The sequence below is a fragment of the Leptonotus elevatus genome, chromosome 2, assembly GCF_054856555.1.
Source record: "Leptonotus elevatus isolate MCC_2025b chromosome 2, RoL_Lele_1.0, whole genome shotgun sequence".
In the NCBI taxonomy this organism is placed as follows: Eukaryota; Metazoa; Chordata; class Actinopteri; order Syngnathiformes; family Syngnathidae; genus Leptonotus; species Leptonotus elevatus.
In genome coordinates, this window is record NC_141240.1 from 8,234,397 (window position 1) to 8,258,534 (window position 24,138).

A 24,138-nucleotide genomic window follows, 5' to 3' on the forward strand; every position below is an offset into this window, starting at 1 on the left:
TCTTTGAGCTATCATCAATGCTGGTGTTAACTCATTCACTGCCATTGACGGCTATAGATAGCTATTTCAATTAGTAAAACATTTTTTTATTGTTCATTTAGAACAGATATAACATTTGTGATTAATCGTGAGTTAACTATTGAAGTCATGCGATTAATTACAATTAAAAATTGTAATCGCCTGATGTGATTTAAAAAAAAAGATTACTAAAAATTAGTACTCTTGTTAACAAAAGTGGATTTTTTTTTAAACTAATAGAAATAGTTAAAATAAATTTTTGACGTATATAGCCGTCAATGGCAGTGAAAGAGTTAATAATTAGCATGTGCTATGGCGCAACCTCCTCTTGAGGTGTATTGTCCTCCGTGATAAAATAAAGCAAGCCGTTCCTGTAATGTGTAGGTGAGCTGAGTCATGGGGCAACACCTATGCAAAATAAAACATTCTGTTTGGTATGGTGATTCCCAAAGCTGAAGAGTTAAGTGAAAATGACATTCAAACTAGGGCCCGATAGATATGGATTTTTTAAGGCTGATGCCAATATTTAGCAGAAAATAGTATCTATTACCTACATTTGTGCATAAATGATGTTTATATGGATGTGTTGGTTTTGGTTAGCTTTTTAGTTGTCATGTGTTCCCTGTGTCTTTTTGTTGTCACTGTCTTGTTCAATTTTATCATAATAATAATATGTCTGGCCGCTGCTGCTTAAGTGGCATGGAAGAACAAAATTTAACAATAGAAGAAGAATGTCTTTCGAGTGAAGGCAAAACATGCTCAAGGGAAACAAACTAAGGTCACATTTTGTTTCCCGACTTGTGTAAAATAAAGGTCAGATAAAGACAATTATCTGACCAATTTTAAACGAGAAATGTCTCGTTCCTGTTCAACGGAGAGAGCAACACTGCCTCACTGTGGACGGAGGAGGAACGGGCCTTAGACACGTGAATATCTGAGGACTTACGTGTGTGAAAAATCTCCAAACAGCGTGATTGTCTCAAAAATAAATAAGCGTGTGCGATGATCCACAAACACACTTTCGACAACTCGCAAGCATAAGACACAGAAAATACACACACAAAATTGAAAAAACGAGGTGAAAATCACAGACATATTTGTGGATCTGAAAAACACGTGAAAAAGACACATTTCTTCCCATACTTGCCAATCTCAGTCCTTGTGCCTTCCTTTGTTACTTGGTATCATGTTTTGGACTTTTGGATTTTCTAGTTTTTTGATTACTGAATAACCTTGATTGCCCTTTCAAGCACCTCTGCCACCACGCCCTGATTCTCTGCACTTGGGTCCTCAACACCCAACATTGCGAGAGGTGGGCTCCACCCTGAACTGTATGAGGAATTGCTCTACATAACTGTAGGTGTGATATATTTCCCACAGAGTAGTTTGTCTGCCATCAAATCTAGGAGGGATGTGTTGAGAGACATGGTTGCTACAAATATTGCCCTTCAAGTGTCACCAGCCCAAAGGCTTGCTGTTGCTTCGCCCCTTGACTTGCACACTTCTGCTAAAATTAGCAATCTGATGTAGTGGAGGCTTGCAAGTGGGTAAACATGCTTGCTGACCCTATACAACTGCCTTACCTCAATAATCAGATGCACTGTCCTCTATGCAGGCTTGGGGAGTAACGGAATACATGTACCACCGTTACGTAATCAGATTGCAAAAATGTTTTAACTGTACTCCATTACAGTTACAGGAAAAAACATGTAATCAGATTACAGGTACATTTATTAAAAATGGGGATTACTTCGAGAGATTACAATTTCTATGATGAGAGTGCAAAAGAGGGCGAGAGAGAGAGAGAGAGAGAGAGAAAAAACAATAGATAGAGAGAGAGAAGGACAGAGCGCATGTACGCCCGCGCGAGTGGGACCGTTGCTACATGTCGCGCAGGTGGGAACGAATTAATTGATTAGTCGTGTCCTCCACCCGCGGGCAGTTTGAAAAAGCTTCACGGACGGGAGGAGGAAATGGCGACCGGTATTTACTGGAACTTACTCACAGCGAGAATTTCAGCTAAGAGTCCAGCGGCATGCTACGCGCTGTTGCTTCTTGCTAGCTAGCCCGCTAGCCTACAACCATAATGTGAGTTACACCTTCCAAACAAATTCACTATTCAAACATTATACACAACATATACACGGCTAAACTTGTGACTGGGATAAAAGTTCATTTTGCAGTTGATGTCACACATCTATCTATCTATCTATCTATCTATCTATCTATCTATCTATCTATCTATCTATCTATCTATCTATCTATCTATCTATCTATCTATCTATCTATCTATCTATCTATCTATCTATCTATCTATCTATCTATCTATCTATCTATTTATCTATCTATCTATCTATCCATCCATCCATCCATCCATGCATCCATGCATCCATCCATCCATCCATCCATCCATCTATCCATCCATCCATGCATCCATCCATCTATCTATCCATCCATCCATCCATCCATCCATCCATGCATCCATCCATGCATCCATCCATCCATCCATCTATCTATCTATCTATCCATCCATCCATCCATCCATCTATCTATCTATCTATCAAACTGTGAGGTGTGGTTGCTTTCAGTGAGAGTTTGAAAACAGCATATGGCCTTCAATCAATCAATCAATCAATCAATCAATCAATCAATCAATAGCCTACATGCTTTTTAATTACACAAGGATGTTTGCTATTTGTAGGCTGCCCGGGTCCCTATCACCCGCAAATAGCAGGTGCACATTGTATAGATTATATATTGTGGTGATATTTATTTGTATTTTGTCTTCATGAGCATACTCAATATTGGAGTAATCCAAAAGTAATCCAGATACATTACTTTAATAGTATAGTACTTGGATTACGTTACTAACTAAATTTTTTAGCAGGTAACTTGTAACTGTAATGGATTACATTTTAAAAGTAACCTTTCCAACCCTGCCTCTATGCCACTTTCTATACTTTTAAAGCTTTTTTTTTTTTGATGATGATTTAATGATATAGTGTCCTCGATAACCACAACAAATGATGTTGTATCAAGCTGAAACAGCCTGAGGTCAAATTGAGCCCAAAGATAATGGACTGAGCAAATATGAGGTGAATACAGGAACTCTTTTCCACCGAACAAAACACACAAGCCACATCCCCCATTCTCTTTCTGCTTCCCTGCACCCCCACTCCCTTCTGTACTTCGCCACCCTCCCTCTTGAGCCAACGCCATGTTCTCCCCTCTGCCCGCTGTGGCTCTGAAATGAAACCAGGCTGCACCAACCTGGCGCTGGCAAGGCACTCGCACCTGCTGGTTCTGTAGCTCTCAGGTTGACACATAACAACAAAGCAAGCGGCGCGTTGAAGCGCACTACACTCGTTACATAACTGCAGGTATCGGCCTTTTTGCGCATCCCTGGTGTGCAAGACCCACACACTCGCAAAACACAAGACCAAAGCACACACAATTTGCATAAAGCCTGGAAAATACAATGGAATATTGTTGCGTGTTTTCCATTTAGATCTACCTGCATTGCCACTTCATTGGCGCTCACTTGATTCATGTGCAAAGATAGAAATAAGTAATAAATGAATAAATAATAATATCCCGGTCAAACCGAAATGCTGTGCAATGTAATTGTCCTGGCTGACCACATGCCAACGGAAGCTTGGAATCTGTAACAGTCAATAAACCATGTTTGGTAACTTGAGTGGGCGGACCACGCATCTCACTATGTTATGATTACTCATCGTCAACAAAGAATAATAATAATGAGTCAATCTCTGAATGTTGGACTTGTATTCAAAGCTGAGGTGTCACCTACAGGAGGACAGGTATGTGCTCATCTACTTTACTTTTTACTAATGGAGAGTGGAAGTCTCCCGCTGCTATTTGAGTGGGATTCAGTCCCAATTTGTTTGTGCACCGGATAGCTTTTCTTTTTTTTTTGCGCTTCAGACAGATTGTCCAATCATCACGCAGTAGCCGAATATCTGGGCCGGCCAGAGATGCTGAGCGTCCGATGGACGGGAAAAAAGCCCAGCATTTATCCAATGACCGTCCATTTTTGCGCAGTGGAACAACCCACGCTACGAAGCAGCGTCCGACTGTGTAAATAAATAAATGAAAGTGCCGTGGGACAGTGCAGGGATGAATTAGAAGGAAGTCGTGTCAGTTATTTGTGATAAGTAGCTGATTGTACAAAAGATGAAGGTATTATAGTGCATAAATTGTACACACAGCAGTGCCTATTTCTGCACTTTATTTTTTTTCCAAGCTATAATGTATTCATTAGGGGTGTGCCAAAAAATCCATTCTCATAAGAATCGTGATTCTCATTTAGTACGTTTCAGAATCGATTTTTAATGACCCAAAATAAATTGTATTTAAATTATTTTATACTGTCTTCCCTTTGTTTGTTTGTTTGTTTGTGTGTGCCTTTATCGGTCTGAGACACTGTTAAGTTGTAGCCACATTAGAGAGTAGAAGGAAAAAGTCACAATCAAGTTATTCCAATAAAACAATTTTTTTTGCAGCGTGGAGCCGTTCTTTTGAGTGATAAAAGTGCCCCGAGTAGCGCGCTAATTAGCATTAGCGAGTCAGACTGGAGTAGATCATTACGATTCCTTGAACATCTATTAACTGAAGCAAAAATCATTGACAATCAAATCATTTTGAATCAAAAATCTTCCTTAATCGAAAATCGATTCTGAATCGAATCGCACACCCACAAATCGGAATTGAATCGAATTGTGAGACATTCAAAGATTCCCACCCCTAGTATTTATCCATTTAAAGGTCGCCAGGGCGCTATTTTGAAACTATCATTCCTGTAAGAAATAATGGATATAGAAATAATAGTTTCATTGTCAAACAGACTTCCATTAACTCTACAGGCAATGTCTTGTTTATGATTTCAAGATTTTTAAATGTAATTTAAATGACAATCAAGTTACGTAAGTCATCAATAAGAGAGAGGATTACTAATTAGTCCCTGACAGTAGTCAGGTTTCCATCCAAATGTTTAGAAATTTTGATGCGAATTTTGTGAAAATGCGCAAAACGCACATGCGACTTATGCCTGTGTCCATCCGAGATGACGTTGTAGTGACGGAACTTTGGGACAATGGGGAGTTCCAGGTGGGAATGTTGGTTTTGACGGACTGAACAGAAGTAGTTTGTCTTGTTGGCTTCCCTCACGCATGTAATTGAAGTGTGTCGTTACATTAAGAGCTGATGTTATTAAAGCCATTTAAAATTGCATTTATGTTTTTTCTTCTTTAATTAATTCTCCCCAAACATATCTTACTTTATCATCCGCCATTTATTGCGACTACAAACGTGCGTATGACGTAGTATCGGTCAAAACAACACTTGTAGTCGCTTATTCGTAAAAGCTGTTTCTATCGGCAATTACTTTTTTTCGATATGCTTTAAAAACTTGTTTGCGAATTTTGGGCCTTTTTTCAAATTTCTGGCGTTTCTTTTTCGCAATTCTTGAACATTGGAATAAAAATAGGTGAATAGAAACCCACCCATTCAGTTTTTTTCTGTTAAAGCTAGGGCGGGGTATCGATTCAGATTTTCCAAATTAATACGATTCGATTCACAAGGGCTTCAGTTAAAGATTTCATGTAGTAGCAATTTCCCTTTTATATGGAAGACCAATGCTGCAAGCAGTAGAAACGTCTGGGTGAATTAGTAAAAATATGAATATTTACATTAAGAATTGTACCCAATGTAGTTACATTGTTGTATGTTTTATTAAACATGACCTGATCAAAACAATAAATCATAATGTATAGATTCCATTTGCTTCTTGTAATAAAGCCAGAGCAGCAGTAGCCACGAAAAAGCTGGGCCAATGTTTTGGAATTTTCATTATGCTTCATTGTTCGTTTTGACTTTTGCGTTTAGTTAGTTTTAATTAGTTTTTTAAAGCAGGTTAGTTTGTATTAGTTTTTTTTTAATGATATGTTTCACTTCAGGTTTTATTCGTTTTTGTTCAAATTCAAAATCGTACAGCTGTGCTTCCAGTTGAATGGATCTAAAAGGATGACTTCTATGCCGCCCATGACCCACCCAGCATAAGGAGCAGGATCCAACAACTCCCATGAGTGGTTGTGGCGACATATTCATACTTTAAACACAACTCATTGTACTGCAGACAGGTAAATGTGTAAGACTTGTATGTATAAGGTTAAACATGTATTGATTCTCTATCTAAGGTTCCAGACGTTCTGAATGTAATAATCCACCAGGAACTTCAACTAGTCAACCAAGTGCTAGCAGTAGCACATTATTGTATATTGCACATGTTTCTATAATTAATTTATGTTGTTGATTTTGTTATTTCCATGTCTCCTGCATTACGATCAAAACCGTACCCTTCATCAATCCGTCAAATGACACCCACTGCAAAAAGGACTGTAGACCTAAAATTTAGGGGAAAAAAATATGGTAAAAAAAGGAAAATTATTACTTCAAATAAGCAAAATTATCTGCCAACAGAGCAAGAACATTTGACTTAAAATTTTCTGTAAGATTTTGAAAAATAAGAAAAAAATACTAGGCCCATATCAACCACTGCGGTTTTGAAAATAGTATTTTCAGACTAAAAACAAGTAATGTCAAGCTGTAATAAATAGAACTATTTTCTTAAAATACATGAGTATTTTTTTTTTTACGCGTGGAAAACTTTCACAAGTCTGACGGTAGGCACTCTACCACTAGACCACTGAGGTGGTACAGAAAGAAGGAAAAATGAGCTTAGTAAATATAACGAAATGAACCATATTGCACTTGCCTGTTTTCATACTTGTATTTTTTTCCATTTATCTTATTACTAGATTATGCAAAATCTTAAAATAAGAAAACTCATAAAACCCCAGTTCAGGGTCTTTGATGTTGGTTAGTTGTCATCTTAAAATGTCTGAAATGCTCGTTTTAATCCTCACAGTACTTAAAAGTGGCTGTTAACACTCAATGCCAAGACTGCTTGATCAAATAAGATAATTAACTCATAAGTATCTTAAAATAAGCACAATGATCTTGCCTGACAATTTCATTTTACGTAAAAATAACTTGTCAAATCAAAATAAGCAAATTTCGGTTAAATTTAAGAAATTATATCTTACTTAAGATTTCACTTTTTGCAGTGCAAACCTCTTTCCCCCTGAGAAGGATCATACATTGGTTTCACTTTACCAACTCCCTCTAGGGTGACTGCGAGTGGGGGGGCACTAGCATGCTTACACATAAATAATTGAATTCAACAGTGTAGCATGTACAACAAACACATGGGCGTCATCAATCATGCATGGTTACAATCCAAATGAATTTGTGATGAGGACGAGAGCAGATCTCCACTACCTGCCCTGTAGGGCAAGCTCCGATTTTCTGTGTGCGGGATGTGGCAATGTAGAGATAATAACAGTGACCAGTGCAGATGATGAGCCTCAATTATTCAATTAAGGCGCCTGTATAATCACATTCATTTGTGAGGATTCAGAGTTTTGGCTGTGAAGTGACCCATATTTAATTCTTTTTTTCCCCCTCTGCAGTGCTAGCACTCTTACTGCCATGACATGATGGATACAGTTGGTATAAAGATGATCTTTTCTGGCAACAAAAAGTGAAATGTCGTTATTTATTAGTGGCCAAGAAAGGGAAAACGGAAAAATAAATGCAGCCTTGCTGGTTTTTTTCTTCTACCTTAACTCCTCATTTTCCGTGCAGGAGAGAAAAAAAGGATGATATATGTAACCAGCATGTACTCCATATGAACTCATGTTCACTAAAACAATTTGAGTCACTTTAATGTAATTTCAGCCTATTCCCTTGGGATCTCCCTGAGGCAATATATCACCACAGTGCGGGGGAATCCCTCAGTGCTTTACTATCTCCTTTCTCTTCCGCTATAGAAGTGTTAAAATAGCCCATACTGAGGAAAAAGAAGAAAGAAAAAAAAACAAGATGGGGGTTGGCATCGGTGATTGAATTGTTCCTTTACTTCTAAACGACAGGTCTCCCTTCAATACAAAGTATCATTTCCTTCATTTAATTTAATTTTTACTTAATTGTAATTTTCCTGATGTATTGCTTTAAAAATGCTATAAAAATGCTAACAAGGTCAAAGCAACAACAACAACAACAACAAAAAACGTAATAGAAAAAGGAGACAAATAGGTTTGTGTCATTTTTGAAAGTGCCACTAAACCTTAAAATAAACCTTATAAACATATGTACTGTATGTATATAGTTACAGAAATGGTAAATTAATGAGAGGCTAATAAGAGGATTGACATGGATAGAATTCGAAAGAGATGCATGCACTCTCTCTCTCTCTCTCTCTTAGACCCCCCCCCCTTCAGAGGGGAGGTCGGGGTCAAATGAGATTGGACCCCGCATGTGCCAAATGATTGACATAAGACGGCACCGGTGCAGTGGCGCCGCACGTCTTGCCAGTGCAGCCTCCCCTTTTTTTTTTTATCAGACGTCTACTAATTGATATGCCCCTCCTGCACAGTAGGTGGCGCTGTGTACCACAATATGTCGTAATCCACCTCAGTAGGAGTCTGGAGAAGAGACTCTTCAGATCAGTGCATCAAGATGACACGTTTTTGGCAATGTCATGTTGGCTTCCCCGTGAGATGCGAGTAACTCTTTAAAATATTTTATATTCAGATGGATTGTTTTGAACGGACATCAATAAGTTAAAGTTGTTTTGCACAAGCTAAAAATAACAAACGAAGACGTGAAACAGGAAACAGAAGTACGGAGCGGCCTTCCAAATTAAAAGCATGGATTTCAAAATAAGAGATTTATGCCCTAATGTTTTTAGTCTAGAAATGGGGAGTTTAATAGCTATTGTTGATAACATTATTATTAAATAATAACATTAGTTAACATTATGTGATTGTCATCATATACATAACTATTGACGTTGGTTACTTATTCGAATGTTAAATCTATTTTAGATTGATACATTAATACATAAGAAACATACATCTTCATTAAAACACTATAAACTAAAGTGGGCCGGTCTGAGCCTTGAAACTCCAGGGCTGAAAATGAGTTCCAGTCCGGCCCTGGTTATAATGTAACATTAATCCAACGGCTATAACGTTCCAATAATAATTTTAATCCGACAGCTAACTAATGCTTGCTAATTTACTATCTAATAGCATGGAGCCATGTAGTAACAATAATAAAATAATAATGCATTGGATTTATATAGCGCTTTTCTAGACACTAGACACGTGTTGATATACTGTAATTGTGTGTGAATTTGTTTATCATCAAAAAGATGAGAACATTTTATGTGAAGTAATTTTAGATCCAAAATGTTCAACATTATCTGCTGACAAAAAAATATAGATATATATACAGGGGTAAAATAATTGTCCTGACTAAAACTAGTCCAAAACGTTGGCAGTTTGTGTTGACTAAAACTAGACAAATAAATGTATGTTTTCTTGGACTAAAATGCTAGATTTATAGTCGACTAAAAATGGACTAAATAAAAATGGGATGAATTGACTAACTATGATAGAAACAAACACATGTGATTGAAACTGCACTAAAACTAAAACTAAATTTAAAAATGGCTGATAAAATGAACACTACAATGTACACATTTTCAAATGACCACTTCTACAACTTTCGTAAGAAACACAATGTCCCATCTTTTGTGAGCTATTTTTAGAAGAGGGCCGCGGGCTACTCATGTGGTCCTTGGGTGCTAACTTGTGTCTGCAGGCACCAACTTGGTGTCCCCTGCTTCAGCACACCTGTTGCCCAAATGAGGATAAGCAGTATAAAAAAAAGTTTTTTAAATTAAATTTTTTACTTTTAGTCACATTATTTAAATAGAACATTGGGAAGGAGGTCTTAACAACCACTGTCAAAAAAATAACTAATCAGTACATTGAAATCAACAAGGATCTTTTGCCCATTCTAAATATTTGCAGCCATTACTTTCTCCAGCAGCATGTGGCCTCTTGAGGCCAATTACATTCCATCCGTCTGGAAGTAGGATGGTGGATAAAAGACATGCACGTGTATAAAGCCACGCTGTAGAGAAAAGATCTGTGAGACCTACATACAGTAGGATAATGATGGTGACACAGTTAGGGCCTACGCTGGTGAGCAGTTACCATCTTGACTGCGTGAGCTTATTTCTTGTAACCAAGTGAAGCTGACGCCATACAAGCCAGACACGCCCCAAAAATAAATAAATAAATAAACAAAGTCTGGGTGCAAGAAAAACAGCTACCTAGTTGGAAAAGAAAAAAACTGTCAGCATGAGCATTTGGAGGAAGGGAGATCTTTTTAGCGCTCCACAATGAATCGCTCTCTCTTTCGCCCACGTGCAGCCGTGGGATGACTCGCTTATTCAGCTTGTTAGTGGAACTCGCTGCTGACCGTTTGCCCACGTGAGGGTCTGTAAATTAATTCCCCTTAAAACACGAGCTACATGTGATGGGATCAGAGGCTTTGATAACGCTTGCTTCAGCAAATCGTCACTTAAGACATCACAGTTGCAGTGTGGACAGTAAGTGTCACTACAGTAACCAACGATGAAAATATGACAATGAATGAACCCTTTTTGACTGGATGATAAAATTAAGAATTAATTAAGAATATGGCATTGTGTTTTTATATTCCCCATGTCAATGCAGTTTTAGGAAGTGGTCTTTAGTTTTGCGAGTTGCGCTGGACTAGAATTGCTCAACTTGCCATTGCATATCATGCATCTTGGGAGGCTGACTCCCATCGCTCAGCTCATCTGTATTTATTAGGGGTGTTAGAAAAAATGGATTCGGCAATATATCGCAATATTACAGCGCGCAATTCTCGAATCGATTCGATAATCGGCCAAATCGATTTTTAAACATCAATTTTTTTATGGGAATATTCAACAAAACATCTTACTTAGAGTTAGGATTCAGAAATTAAGCATGGAAGAATGTTATATTAATGGAACATTAAGCCTTAATATTTTATTTTCAGTGCTGTTCAAACATGAAACAGTTATAAGCCTGCATTTTCAGATAAATAAATACATTTTCATACAAATCTTACAGTGTACATGTACAAGTTTACTGATTGGTATTTTCTAAATTTGAGTTTAAAAAAATCGCAATAATCAATTAATAGATTTGTATCGGGAATAATCGGTATCGAATCGTGACCTATATCGTGATACAAATCAAATCGCCAGGTACTAGGCAATTCACACCCCTAATATTTATAGAGCACTTTAAAACAACCACCGCTTTTCTCAAATTAGAACACAGGGACAGCAGATAGAGTACAATAAAAACAGACCCCAGAATTGAACCCTGCGGAACACCATACGTTCTGTTATAGATGTCGATTTATTTTGCACATATTTGTCCGACCACTTTTGTTTTTTGCTCAACATAGTTACTATGAAAGGATTAAAATAATAAAGAAATCACATGATATACCATCACAACAAGCACAAGTCCACTTCTGAGTGCACCAAATACTCTGCAGTCAATGATAGTCAAATGGGGCGTGTCATCACGAATCAAATAACTCGGATGTGTGCCTTAACCTCCACCAAACCCCTGAGCGACACCAGGGCTGAGCTTGAGCGTACGTAAGTTTACGGTACCATTCGCCCGGATGACGACCTAAAAATGATTGCAAGTGGAAGAGTGCATGCAGACTCGTGAGTTGTGAGTTGTGTATAAAACCACGTTCATTTGGTGACTGAATCGAAAGAAGACGGCGCCGACACCATGATTTCGCAATGAGTATCGAGAGACCTCTTGCATACTTTCACTTTTCTCATTCAAGTGTGCAACGAGTGTGCTATTAGCTTGCGTTTACTGTGCCTTTAGCATAGCATGTAACTAACCAATGACTGCAGATAAAAGCCTTCGATCGCCGCAAATAGTCTTAAATTGGGAGGGGGTCACTGTCTGTGCTTTTAGCGGACATTGGGTTCGATTATCTGTGCAGTATTCTCAGCAATCGGTCTTCTATTTATATTTAATAAGTCAGTACACGATCCGTCCAAAATCTATTCATCTTCCGTGACTTTCTTCTTCGGCTGTCTCACGTGATTACGTGGGTGGCACACTGTGTTCAAGGTGCGACCTCACACCACAGGTTGTGTTGAACTCCAGATAAATGTGAAATACCTAAACATACTTGAAGCACTCACTGTTGTATCAAATGTAATTTAATTCCTTGCACTTGCCTTGAAAAGGCTTATACAACCACATAGTTTGAATGGGACTTTTTATGGTTCACTAGGTATTTTTCTTTCATTTTATTCATGTATTTAGTTTTTAAATAAATTTTATTGTGTATTCTACAGGCTGTCCATATTGTATGGACACAGAGTTGAAAATACAAGTGGCCGTGCACATTTCATGAATAAATGTGATGAAATCAACACTTTTAATATATAATATACAATATTTTTCACTTGTCTTTTATTATTACTATTGGAATCATTATTTTCTTTTATTGCTTATTATAGTTATCCTATTGGTGAATAATTTGTCAAAAATAATGCTCACGTGGGACCCACTAATAGTATAGAGTTTTTTTTAATTTATTAAATTGACCAAATTATGATATGTGCGGTATCGGACCAAGCCAGCGATATACAGGGACAGTGCTGGTTCTGGCACGGCCACCACAATTTGGTTTCTGGACCGAAAAGGCTTAACGTGGAACCCTGCAATATTTTCAGTTTTGTGATGATACGACATGCTCATTATCTGTTTATACAGAAAGTAAAATTAAATTGCTGTGTAATTGTAAAAAAAAACCCCCAGACAATTATTAATACTTTTGCAAACGTCTAATATTGGCCACCATAATCTGCCAGGCCCTAATAATAACATAGTCCCTGGAGGGGTCAAAAAAGTGACTAAATATAGCCAACCTTTTGTTGAAGTGGCATATTGCAGACGCATGTCGTAGCTCTTGTACCTTGCACTGTTAACATGTGTGCCCACCGAAATAAAAGCAGAACTTTCAAACAAACAAAAAAAAAAACCGCATGTTTTATTTTTGGCCGGACTGTGCCCAGTTCTACCTTTGAGAATCCATTGTCCTCAACATGCTGCAAAACATTGCACTCACTTTGATTATCAGCTTTGATTAGACACGTAAAATATCTTCATAAACACGAAGATGGGACATTCAAAACGTTGGCAGAAGATCTTCAGGATGTATTTTCATTTGCTTACAGTAATAATCCCTCCCTCAGCAGGTTCTCCTAACCTATTTTGCTGGCTCTGATCTTGTCCTTACGTGCCCCCAGTGCACCCCAAACAAATTTCGGAAGTAATTAGTGTGTCTCATCTCGGCCCTTTTCACATCTGCTGGATGAGGAGCTTGTGCCCTCATAAAGGCGCAGGGGGCAGCGGGAATGCCACACCGACATACCTGCCGTGCCAGATGCTGTCACTGTGCTGTTTTGTGTTTCAATAAATATTTACATCTCACAGCTCCGGCTCGCTCCCTCCCTCTCTCCTACTCGCTCTTTTCTCCCGTATTTCTTACACTCTTGATTTGCTGCCAGACTTGATTCGATCCACAGTTCATTTAATCAACATAGGGCAGAATTTCAAATAAGGAAAATGTCTAGAGAATATATACTCACTGGCCACACACTTCATTAGGTATGCCCAATGAGATCCAAAACCGCTGTATCAAAAGCTGCCTAGTGCATTTATTATTTTGACTTTCCTATTTAGCAAAATAATGTAGCTCAAATATGAGACAACTCCGTAAAATGCAGTTCAGTTTTTCACTAGTGCAAATTCCAGCCATAATAATTAACCTATAAATTAAATGAATACCTCTGTAAAAGTGTCCATCAAAATCGAGTGATAGTATCTTAATGCACGGTGGCCAATCTGTATCCTCTGCTTTGCAGTATATTCATCATATTACGCAAAGTTTTCGGACCGTGAAAGGAAGCCGGAGTACCCACACAAAAACAAGGAGAAAATGCAAACTCCACATAGAAGGCCCAAATTGAGATATAAACTGTGTCTAATGTTGCAGGTACATGTTTTTGCTCTTCTTTTGTCAAAAGCGGTATTATGGTTTTAATCATGTTATAGGTGTAGTTTGCGATAGTTCGGAACTGTGGTACATGGAGGCCCTCTAATATGAAGCTAAACAAGGAAGTCAAAACATTAGAAACATATTCTCATATTCAAAGTCACAGTATATTCATGCTTCACTAATGATGCCAATCAAACAAGGACATTCTTACCTTTGTAAAGGCACAATATAGATAGATTGTGGAGGTGCACCATATGAATAGGAGGAATCAAGGAACCGATATTGAATAATACAAAAGATATTACCTGCAATACCCTTCCCTGAATATTTCAAGCACATTTTATCCACATTTTTTTTGTTTGTTCACTCGAAGATACTGTGTCAAATATTCCCCACAATATAAACTGTTTAGTGGAATTGACTACTAATGTAGGGTTGGAATTTGGGAGTCTCCTGCGTAAATCATTAAAGTTGGCAAGTATGTGCTACCAATTATTATTTGGAGTGAGCGAGCAAACGAGTAGCCCGGCGCGCAAGAGTGGCTATCTAGCAAGAGCTCGCTGGAGCAACTAACAAAAACAGCTAGCAAAAGCTAGTAAGGGCCATTGGTGGGAGTACATTTTAACTCCCATGGTGTAATTTGAATCTTTTCAGATTTATATGGTGTGTATACAGGGTTTAAAGTACTCCGGCACGGTGCCGGATTTCCGGCGTAAGAGCCACTAGCACAATGACAAATCCAGCGAAGCAAACAAATACATGTGGGGAATATTTGACACGTCTGGCAAAACACGCCAATGCGGATAGAAGGCCAACTTCAAAATAAACCTTCCCATACCAAGTAATATGTGGAGCGCCATGCCAATGGACGCATTTATTTTTGAAGTTTTTCCCGGGAGTGTTTTGCCAGTCGCGGCGCAACGGATGACTTGACTCGTCCTGCAGAACGTGTGTCTGCCATTCTTATAGCCGGCGTAAACAATTGCGACCAAAGTCAACAAAACAACTTTGTACAGAAATCAGGTTAGATCGCCAATTAAGGGCATTAAAAGAAGACTTGATTACGCTGACATTGTATTGAACGGTGCCTGTCGCCAGTGTTTAGAGCATCTACAGTGTTAGCGTGCTAACGGTGCTAGTGGCTGCAGCTAGAGTCATCGGACTACTTTTCAAATCGGCGTGATGATTTGCACACTTTGATTCTGACAGTCGGACACAGTTGCCGATACGGGAGATGAGTTTAATAAACTGAGCTCACTCAATTGTGCAGTTGACGGTCGGCAAAATCGCAACTGTGGTTCGGACGTCACTTTGTCTCACAGACCAAAAACTGCTCAACTCGGAATTTCATTTCATACAAAGTGCTGTATGTGGAGTAAAAATCAGTCATGGAATAAAGACAGGTAAAACAAAAATAACACCAAATAAATTAATAATTATATTAAGTGGGTAAATGAATAAGTCAATAAAATAACACAAGTAGGTAATAGATAAAATTAATAAGAAAATACAGCAGGCACCATAAAACATTGAAACAATGATGAGTCTCATGCCGAGTCAAACGCCAAAGAAAAAAGATGTGTTTTAAAAGTGGGTAGAGAGGGAGGTTGCCTAATATTTAACAGAAGGTCATTCCAAAATCCATTGGGAGATTTGCCTAAAATTTCCCTAACATTCTAGAGAGGAAAATAATGTGCTGTTAAGCACAATTAAAATGTTATTAAAAACAAAAATAAGTTTATTATCTTGAAATGAAAGTTGGTCGATCATTAGTAAGTGGAAATATATTTGTAATGCCTTCTGTATTCATAATTGTTCACCATGCAAAAATATTATTTTTATCCAATTAACTTATTATTTTTTGTAGGATATTTGAATACCAAAATATTTGATTGCTGCAGCACTAGAAGGGACTGCAACCCGCAGTGCTATACTGCTATACATAATATAAATTAATAATGAAACAGATAACCTGACACTTGGGGAGTACAGGCCATTGGGAATTTCATGAGTTTCCTAAATGCCCAGTCCATCCACAGCGACAAAATTAAATAGTAATGGCTTGATGTTGGTCGGACAACGAATCGGCACGTTGGACACTGCAACACCGCTCCCCGGAAAAAGTTCAGGCTCAGGATTTTTTTTTTTTACTTCAAGCCCTGTGTATGGATGGTGTTATTTCACAGAGTTTATCACCTACTCCACAGAGTGTTAGGTTGGCTCCGCCTTTCACGGTTCACCTGCTCATCCCCCTTTTCCTCCATGCTTTTCACTGGGAAATAATGGCAGTCTTGACAGCCAAAAGGAGTTTGGGGCCATGAATTCATTTTCAGTCTGACTGTGGTCAACATTAACATATAGCCTACTTCAAATGCTCTCTTCAAGAAGTGTTGGGTTAAAGATGAAAACCATCATTATATCCGCCATCATTGACACATAAGCACCTTTTGGCGAGGGCGAGTGCCCTTCCTTATTTTTGCCGAATAGCCTACTTTGGGCGAAGCCTCGAAAAAAAATCTGTCTCTGTGTATTTTTCCGCGAGTACTTTATGAGGCAGAGCATCGAAAAAATATGTCCTTCCTATCTTTCTTCGTTATCGCTATCATAACAAAACAAAAAACACTGGCTAAATGCGTAACGGACCAAAGTTACAGTTTTTTTTTTTTATAACACCGTTAACATTATATGCCGATATAGCCTAGAGTTTAAGGTCACTGCCTTTAGATCATGAGTACGCTGGTTTGATCCCTCGGTGTGGTAGACCTTTTAGAAGTCACCTTTTACGAGTGTCTGAGAAGAGTTAAATGTCTACTCCTGTAGTGTTAAGTATTTCTGCTTAGTGAGTGAAAATGTACTCTCTCCCAGTGTGAAATATTTTTACTATTTTAATAGTGTTGGTTTTTACACTGGAAAGTGTGGAGCTATATAAACTGAAAAAGTGTTAAAAAATTTTGAAGTGAGCGTCAATTCATCACTGGGCTTTTTGCTGTGTATTAAAAAATGTACGATGATAAGATAAAGCATATGTTTTTGCATATTATTTAAATTAATAGCGGATTTTAAAAATGAATTGATTACTAGTTCACCACTAGTTGGCGCTAAATAATACACACTGTCACTTTAAGCACCAGTTTGTGAATAGTGCTGCTAAGCCTCTCGGTTTGGCTGGTCAAGTGGATTTAGAGGCAAGAATTGTTCACATGCGAATACCGTACAGGGAAGTGACCATTTTGAAAGGCTTTACTCCAGGGAAGGCACTGAGAGCCGTGACTGTGCTGCTGGCCTGGCTAGATGAAGCATGACAGTGTCACAGTCATTATTTCTTTCCCTCTGATGAACCCTCACCCAATTTATAGCAAAGCCATGATGTTTTGATTGGGTAGAGTGGGAATGTGCTGATAATAACAGAAATTTGGCACTACAGCAAGAAGCACATCCTTTTAAAGAAAATATTAGAATAAATAATACTTTTGAAGCTAAATGGCATTATTGCACTACTGAAGCAAGCAAAACATTTACATATCTCTCTTGGCTGATTAGTAGTCCAGGTATTTCCTGGGCGAATGTCATAAATCCAAAATGATAACTGGGTAATGTTGGCTTTGGAACCCAGTGAGATATCGATTGAGTCTGATCCGCTCATAAATCCCAAGTAAAGCTTTTCATCAGAAGACACTAGTAGCACATAAACGTAATCTCGCTGGATGCAGAGGTTGCTATGGGAGTGACTGGTTGAAAGGTCCGAGCCAGCAATCACCTGGTGAAGTAATCATCGAGTCATTAGTATTGATCAGCGCCCACCCACGTCCCTTTGCGGTCCAGCACATAACAAAGCTGCGGTGGTCTGATGTGTTTTAGTGACCAAATCATTTGCCGCTTCCATCTACTGTACACACGCAATGGCCGTTGTAATGTGTGAGTGTTGATATTGATTCTTGCATGTCATTTTCTAAAGCTGGACCTGAACCAAATGTACTTGATTAAGTCGTTCAGTTCACGCAAACTTAGTCGATGGGGCGAGACGGTGCAATCACATTTCTGATGCAAAGAAGAAAAGTACAATACAGCGTCTCAACACAGCCAAGCGGCATCGCCTCATTAGTGCAGCCAGTCTCAAATGTCTGATAGCTGTCAGCTGAGGATGCTGCTGTACGCTGTTAACTCTGGCTCCAGAGGTTAACAAGCAGCACCAAGTGTGAGCTATAGGGTTCCGTTGGCTCCTGATTGTAAAGGTTAATAAGATTTAAATGCTCCACGCAGCAGTGTTTTGCCATGAATATTTGTTTTTTTTATGTAAATCAAGGCTCATCTCCATCATAGGGATACGTGTTAGACTTCACGTTGTTTGTACCTTTTCTAGGGCATAAGATAATCTTCCCAAGCAGTAAAACTCAATTGTCTGTCAATGTTTCAAAATGCCACTTAAAACCACAACAGTGACAAACTGTCACCTCAACCTTCCCCATATTCCACGTTCACACCTAACAGATAAAAATCTCCATCCCCAGCAATTGCATCACCGGATTTGGCTCACAGGGCATACGTTTGAACCTATTTCTTCCTGGGGACTTTACTGTAGGTGCAATGATGTACTGCAAGCTCAGGCATTCAAATGTGAAGTGCCAAGAAAACCATCCAATCTGCTACACGTCATACAGTATAATGGGCTGAAAGGCAACCAGTGATTTACATTTGCACCCGTCACCACTACCCGCTACATTTGTAATTATGTACCAGCGCCAATGCATTTGTGTTTCAGAACAGGCAAGGAGAGATGCATCGTTTTATGTGGACACAAGCAAGCACAATTTATGATGTAAATCCACTCACCATGTTGACTTCAGACACCATATCTATGCTGGCCACATCTATGCTCATCCCGACTGCTACTGGGGCCCCTGAAAGAGGTTAAACAGCTCGTTATTATGCATGTAGGCCTACACCTGACCACAACACATTTAATGGCGCCAAAAAAAAATCATGTTGCTTGGGTGGCTTAATGATGTGAATACCTCCAAAGTCTGGCCTCAGTCGAATGTCGTACCCTTTCAGGAGTTTATCCACCGTTTCCTTCACAAATGACATGTTGCCAGGCTCGTTCACACTGAAACGACAATAATAATAAAAATAATAACAAATCAAATATATATTTATATATATATATATATATATATATAGAGCCAGTAACCTTGACTTGGCGACACGGCGCGAGAGCTCACCTTTTGGCGCAACACACTATGGACCCGACCACCAGTGCGGACAAGACGCGCAATTGGCGAGTCTTGTGCAAAGTCAACATGTTTACGAGCACATACGACAGCAAAGGCAGCGACGGCGGCGGAATGCAAGAGTCTCCTCGATCAACAGCCTTTCAAATCACAGTCAAATCCATTGATCATCCATGAGAAAAGTCGGTTGGAGAAAGGTGGGAGGGGGCGCGCGTTTTGAGTCAACGGCTCAGATGTGAAATACGGGCAGACACCGTTTCCCCGTCCAACACTGGTTTTCTGGTCTGACTGTGCAGGAGCATTGAGCATTCAGGAGCGCATAATGATGAGGAGGGTGGACGAGAAAAGCTGCTGCCGCCGCTGCTGCTGATGATGCTGGCGGCGGCGAAGGCACTCGTCTCGTTCAAATGGGAGACAGAGCCCAACACTTGCACGCTGCAAGAAATGCGCCCACCAGTAGCAACAACAGGGGCGTTCCTGCTATTTAGCATATTTCCCACATCACTTGTTTCCTAATCAAACATTTTCTGTCTGCTTTTTTTCCCAGCCATTCCGCCCAAATTAAGTTTTTAAAGAATACACATCCTTCCTCATGTTATTACTGATGTCATTTGTTGATAAACCTAATGAGATGTTTGATTAATTTGTTTTCTTTTGTGAGAATGTATGCCATTTTCAATGAGGTTGAGTTTTATCATTGCTTCAGCACGTCTTCTACATGCAGAACATCCGATTTCCTTTTTTCCTGAGTCACAATGGTTTTCTTGACACTTTTTATAGTGTTCCTAACACCATCTGCAGCAACCCCCTTGTGGTAGGATTCGAACACAATCCGGGCTAGGAGGGGTTCTGGCTTCATTAATCAACCTAATTGATCAATTATTGTGATTGATCGTCAAATATTTGTTAACCGAATTGATTCCCAATTGGCCCTAGTCATGCCATCAATTATTAAGGTGTGAAGTGGAGAATTCCGTTGATCAGCCATGGTTTGGTTGGGAGAAGGGTAGTGGGTGTGTTTTGGACCTGCATTCTTACCTGCTTGTGTCATATATGGCGAACAACTTCTTATTTCCATCAACGGCATTCCTGAAAAACAGTTCAAACACTCGAATTAATTAGATCTATATCAGTGAAGCTTTTAAATTTATTGTCGAGATCAAATAAACATATTTAGCTGAGGAGATGTCGACGCTCACAGACATCGTAAAGTCTTAAACACTAGAACAAGTATGCAGGACAAATATTAACATACTTTTCTCGTCTGAATCCACCAAACCCCAACAACACCCCGCCCCCCCACCCCACCCACACCCCTCAATGGTCACTCCAGCGCAGCTGTCCACTGCCCACACGGTGCTGAAGTCAGCCTCCCCAGAGCAAACAGGCATGCGTGGTTCTATAGCTACAAACTGTATTCCTGTATTCTTCTCAGTCTTCATTTATCCTCGAGCAGGTGAACAGCAGGAGGATTAATTACAAACACCGTATTTAATGAATCATGGAACACGGGTTCCCTCTTATGGCAACCATCAGGATAGGAGTTTACTTTGAGGTGTTCAGTTAGAGGTAGAGATTCACAACAATTAAGCTTTATGTACCCATCGATGCAATACACATTAATACATTATTTTTCACACAATGTAGCCTATATATCCTTTTGTTATTAATGTTTAATTAAGATATTACCATCGATTCTTCTACTGGATTCTCGTGAGAAGACGAAAACTGCGTTTTTCTTGTTAAAATTTTGAACTTTACATATAATTGTGAAACTCTAAGGTGCTGAAACGAATAGTTAACCTATTGGATAAATCATTCATCTGATGCGAACAAACATATTGAAGCGGTTATTTGTACAGCAGTAGCCTGTATCATTCTTTCTGGTTTGTGATAACACTATACCACCCACCCATCCTTTGCGCCCTTTCCCACCAATGGGAAAAAAAGCATTTGTGATCAAATTATTGACCTCCATTGCAGCATTTTCATTTCTTCTCCACCACCAGTCGCAGTCAAACGACGCCGACCCTGATAGCGTGGAGTTACTCGGGTGTTTACGGAGAACGGTGCCCGAGTGCACCTGCGGCAGGTGACGCGCGAGGAGACGCGGTGCAGCAGCCGAGAGAGAGAGAGAGAGAGAGAGAGAGAGAGAGAGAGAGAGAGAGAGAGAGAGAGAGAGAGAGAGAGAGAGAGAGAGAGAGAGAGAGAGAGAGAGAGAGAGAGAGAGAGAGAGAGAGACACGAAAGGGAGAAAAGCTACCGACCCCTGGATTAGGTGGCTGGACCGGTGCAGAGATTCCTCATCCCTCCTTGGGGAGAGGGACAGAAGAGCCAAAACAACTGTCAAGTATGGAGCAACATTCAGGTATTTTCTGTCTGTTTTACTAAAATTTCAGCTGCTGTGAAAAGGGATCTGGATTTTGATGAGGTCGCTGATGAAGATAGTGGGACACGATAGTTTCAAGCGTTGAGAGTGGTGTGGCTCTGTGGTGATTTTTTTTTTGCTGGATGTGTTACTGAGCCACACAACAGGGCCATGCTGCGGTGAAATAATCTCCCCCGTTGGTGCATGATGCCCGCCAAGTGTGACGAGACGTGAAAGAGTTGAAATTATTCCTCTGAGGGGGAAAGAGTTTATATTGTGTGAGTTGGCGAATCTCACCTGAGTTTACAAGCGCTGTTCATCTTACAATGTTTGACATGAGGTTGATTTTAGTGCTGCTGTTTCATTTGTTGTTGTTTGTGCATGTTCCAGCAGCAAAGAAAGTGAGCAGGATGTCAGCCTGCACGGCGCGGCTTCTACTTACCCTCCTTCTGTTGGGATGCAAAAATGGGTAAACTGAATTTAACTTTAACTCGCCTGCATCATGCTCACGTGAACATTCCTTACACTCACTTAAGCATCTATGATTTCCAAAAGCAACATAGACCTACTAAGAAGTAATTCAGCTGTATTACATAATCAATTTATAAAAGAAGCTCTTGGATGTCAAAGGACCTTTTGCTGAGCTTTCCTTTCAGCTCTGCCTCCTTCTTAGTGATTGATGACATTTCCTTTCTCCACAGTTACACCATGCATTGAGTGCACAAGGATCCTTGGCAGCTGCTGTCAGTAAATCAGCAGAATAGCCCAATCTCATCAGTGGCTCGGCGTGCACATTCAGATCGGACTCTGTAGCACACTTTCAGTTCTGTTCGGATGATTTTTCTGCATTATTTTTCTTGTAGTCACGGACGAGTGTCGCCCCAAAGGATCCTTTATTCTTGTTATACTGAATTTAATGAAATAAACTTTTGAAATAGATTTTTTTGTGTGCAAAATCTTTACAAAATGTATCTTAATTTGGTTATATTCACAATTCCAACACAACAAGGCTAATGTTGGCCATGCAGTAGATCACGTTTAACCACACAACATTTGACGTGCACACAATTTAACAAACATGAGGTGGTTAACTTTGACTTTAACATTCCCCTCGCAGCGGCTGTCAGTCTTCCCCGGGGGCTCAAAAGGAGGCGGCCACCAGCGACAACAGTACAGTCTTCACCAGGATACTGGATGGGCTACTTGATGGTTATGACAACAGGCTGCGGCCTGGACTTGGAGGTTGGACTATCAATCTATCAATCTATCAATCTATCAATTTATCAATCTATCAATCTATCAATCTATCAATCTATCAATCTATCAATCTATCAATCTATCAATCTATCAATCTATCAATCTATCAATCTATCAATCTATCAATCAATCAATCTAGCTATCTATCTAACTATCTATCCATAAATCCATCCATCCATCCATGTTCCCTATCTGCACTTCTGCACTAATGCCTGTTGACATTATTACTTTTTTTTAATTTTATTTTTTTACTTTTTTTCTTCATAGGTTTGGCACATTTCTTGAAACTGAGATGACATTTTCAAAATACCAAGGACAAATCCCAAAACTACCTTACAATTGGTCTCAACTGAATGGCATTTGTCATTGCTTTCATCAACTTGCCAATGTCTTAGAACATGTCTCAATTGCCTCAGTGGATCTTTGCTAATGGTTATGTACATTTAGCCTACAGTTAGCACAATCGGCTCACATTTAGCACATTTTCCAAATGAATAGATCTTGCTGATCGAGCTGTATTAGTTGTTTTTCAGTCTAAAGGCTATCCTCTCCAAAACATATCAGTAGGATTTCAGTGTGTAAGTCATAATATGCAAAATCATCTGTTTATTTGTCAAAATGAGTCCAGCATATCAGTGTAGAGGATGGTTGAGACATTCACGCCTTTTTTTCCCTCCTTGCTGCATTTGTGACGTGGATGAAAACCTTTGGCCAAACAGAGAGCAGTGTACGGATGGTCAAGAGGAGGAAGGTGACAAGAGTGACTACACAGTAAATTCTGTAGAGTAAATTTTGACTCTATTTAGAGTAAATTTGTCTCTAAGTTGAGTAGAACCAAATAGACTCCGTTTTAGAGTAATATTTACATTCGGAAGGGAGTAAAATAAAGAGGGGGGGGGGTGCCTGGAGGGCCTGCAGTGCCCCGTCCTGCTGCGTTGGGTCGGGGGCGCGGGCCGTGTTGGGGTGGGGGGCTCTCCTGCTCCTGGGTTTGCTCTCCGGCCGGTGGCCTAGTGGGGCCCGGGGGTCGTCCTTTGGCGCTGCCGCGGCCTGGGGGGCCCTGAGGTGTTGCGCTTGCTCTGTCCTGGCAGGGGTCGACGGCTCCCCTCTTTGGTGGAGATTTTCATGCATGCCAGATCCACCACACCAGCATCTATCGAAACTCAGACACAATCTGCTTCCTCCTCAGGTCATTGAATCGGTGGAGGCTGGTGTCTGT

General features: G+C 39.6%; 2 protein-coding genes across 7 annotated transcripts in view; one reads left to right on the top strand and one right to left on the bottom strand.

Moving 5' to 3' along the window:
* The window catches only part of LOC147178306 (gamma-aminobutyric acid receptor subunit beta-3-like), a 74,404-nt gene that overhangs the window by 24,407 nt on the left and 25,859 nt on the right, over positions 1-24,138 (bottom strand). For 2 of the 3 annotated variants that reach the window (XM_086068996.1, XM_086068995.1), the window contains exons 2-4: positions 20,337-20,387; positions 19,083-19,174; positions 18,901-18,968 (exon numbers count right to left, since the gene is read on the bottom strand). In XM_086068996.1, the coding sequence (XP_085925122.1) occupies positions 18,901-18,968; positions 19,083-19,174; positions 20,337-20,387 (211 nt within the window). Of the gene's footprint in view, positions 1-18,900; positions 18,969-19,082; positions 19,175-19,289; positions 19,744-20,336; positions 20,388-24,138 lie in introns of those variants that run through there. The other variant, XM_086068997.1, reaches the window with a different exon arrangement.
* Positions 21,500-24,138, top strand: part of LOC147178307 (gamma-aminobutyric acid receptor subunit alpha-5-like) — a 34,741-nt gene continuing 32,102 nt past the window's right edge. The window contains exons 1-3 of one of the 4 annotated variants that reach the window (XM_086069000.1): positions 21,500-21,665; positions 22,059-22,134; positions 22,783-22,907. In XM_086069000.1, the coding sequence (XP_085925126.1) occupies positions 21,650-21,665; positions 22,059-22,134; positions 22,783-22,907 (217 nt within the window). In that variant the 5' untranslated portion in view covers positions 21,500-21,649. Of the gene's footprint in view, positions 21,666-22,055; positions 22,135-22,782; positions 22,908-24,138 lie in introns of all 4 variants that reach the window. The other 3 variants (XM_086068999.1, XM_086069002.1, XM_086069003.1) reach the window with 3 other exon arrangements.